Below are 1,892 nucleotides of genomic sequence, written 5' to 3' on the forward strand. Positions count from 1 at the left end.
CTATCATTGGATCAAGTTGCAACGTGAAGCTCGTCGAGAGACATGCATGGGCCATACAGGCTGCAGCATGGCATGAGTGGAATCGTTCCATTCGTGTGCAGGTTTAATTTTTTTATTTACCTTGCAATTTTTTTTACTAGAAGCTTTACTTTATCAAAGCCATTTATAAGTAATGGAGTCGCAGACTTTGCCTTCGACGAGTTGCTTTGTATTTTGCACGAGTCGCTTTGCTTTATTTCAGAATACACTTAGCTGAAGGCATCAAATAGACATACGGAAAGCAACTTGAAGCTCAACTGTGACGAGGCAGCTTTCAGTCCGCAAGCACCGGGTAGGTAGCGGCAGTGGCGACTCCGCACAGGTTATTTTTCTGTGAGATCTTGATGTAGCCATCCTCGCCCCAGTGCGTGCTCCACGAGTTCTTTACCTGCATAAACACCTTAGTTACTATCACCCTAATAAAAAAAATAACCACCCTCGACAGCGCCCTTACCAGCGTGTACTTCTGGTCGTTGTGTGTGGTGACTCCGACTGCCAGAACCGAGTGATCGAGGCTGTCCAAGTCGCTCTTGCACTCGACATCGTCGTAGTAGCCGCCTCCATAGAAGTAAAACGACGGGAGGTTCGCATCGATGGACACAGACAGCGGTCCGATCGTCGCCAATGCATCGTTGAGAGCCTGCACGCTCGTGACATTGACGAAGCCTTTCATGCGTCCGATCGCATTGTCCACATTGAAGTGGCAGTAGTCGGGCGCATTCCGATAAGCCCCATAGGTTGCGGTGGTTTCGAGTCCACCGTTGGCTATGATCCACTCATAGGCCTGGTAGTCTAAGCCTCCGTTGCACGCGTTGTTGCCATAGTCCCATCTGTCAATACAATTCACATAACTTCACTTAGCAATAAATTCCACTAGTTCATCTAGAAAAATGCACATACGAGCAGTCCAGGAGGTTCTGTTGAGACATATTGTACAGCTTTTTCTGCTGAGCGAATAGCGCACCCTCCAAAGCGCCAGTCGTGCTAATCAAGCATACAAATTAGAATAGTTAGGCGAAAGAAAAGCACCGCTAGCACAAATATCACTCTCGATTCCGTACCCGAAGGTCCAGCAAGATCCACAAGCGCCTTGGTCCTTTACCGGCGTGACAGCTCCCTTAGTTCGCCAGTCCACGTCTCCGGGGTCTTCGAAAGTCGAAAGTTCATGCACAGCCATCGCTTTGTTATCCTTGGCGCGTTTAACCCGCGACGGACGATGCAGTGCACGTCGCTCTTCGTAACTTAAGTCAGCGAACTTATTCACCTCCAAGTGATATGGCAGTCCCTGCCAAACACATTAACCTATCAGTGTGTTCCAATAGCCTCACAATGCTCGCTCCGTTGCGTACCTTGCGGTTTTCCCCGTTGATGAAGCGAAGGTTATGGTGGAAGGTCGCCATGCGCTGAACAGCCTCAGCGTCGTCGTTGTATTCCTTCTCATGAGTTGCAGAAAAGTTGTCGAAGATCTCCTTCTTCACTGTGGAGCCTTCAGGCATGAGCATGTGGATCTAACGAGCCAGAAGCGCGCATTGGTATCAAACAGCATCACATAGGCAATAATAAATGCACTTACATCTTGCTTAGGGATGCGTGACGGACCTCCATCATCACCAGGCATCTCGGTACAGTTCATCGAAGATGGCAGGAAAGAAAACACGTCCTCGTCCACTGGCCCTTCGCGTACGTAGATGTAGTCCAAAAAGTATTCATCAATGTGGCTGCCTCCCAGCATTCCGTTGCGTCCCACATAGTGGAATCGTACAGGGCGTTCCGTCTTCTGGTCCACATACAACGTGTACTCTCCCAATAGTCCATCTTCAGTGGGTTCATGCAGTTTGGTGACGAATTTCCAG

General features: G+C 49.1%; 1 protein-coding gene across 1 annotated transcript; it reads right to left on the bottom strand.

Annotated features, from left to right (window-relative positions):
* Window positions 1–313: 313 nt before the first annotated feature.
* On the bottom strand, window positions 314–1,771 carry PITG_20589 (cathepsin, cysteine protease family C01A, putative; the record flags this gene model as incomplete). The annotated part of the gene is made up of 6 exons (XM_002895402.1): window positions 314–427; window positions 494–869; window positions 940–1,023; window positions 1,101–1,324; window positions 1,389–1,547; window positions 1,613–1,771. 6 exons carry the CDS (start codon window positions 1,769–1,771, stop codon window positions 314–316), a joined length of 1,116 nt encoding a protein of 371 aa, XP_002895448.1.
* Window positions 1,772–1,892: the final 121 nt, after the last annotated feature.

This window comes from Phytophthora infestans, genomic scaffold, assembly GCF_000142945.1.
Source record: "Phytophthora infestans T30-4 supercont1.181 genomic scaffold, whole genome shotgun sequence".
Classification (NCBI taxonomy): Eukaryota; Oomycota; class Peronosporomycetes; order Peronosporales; family Peronosporaceae; genus Phytophthora; species Phytophthora infestans.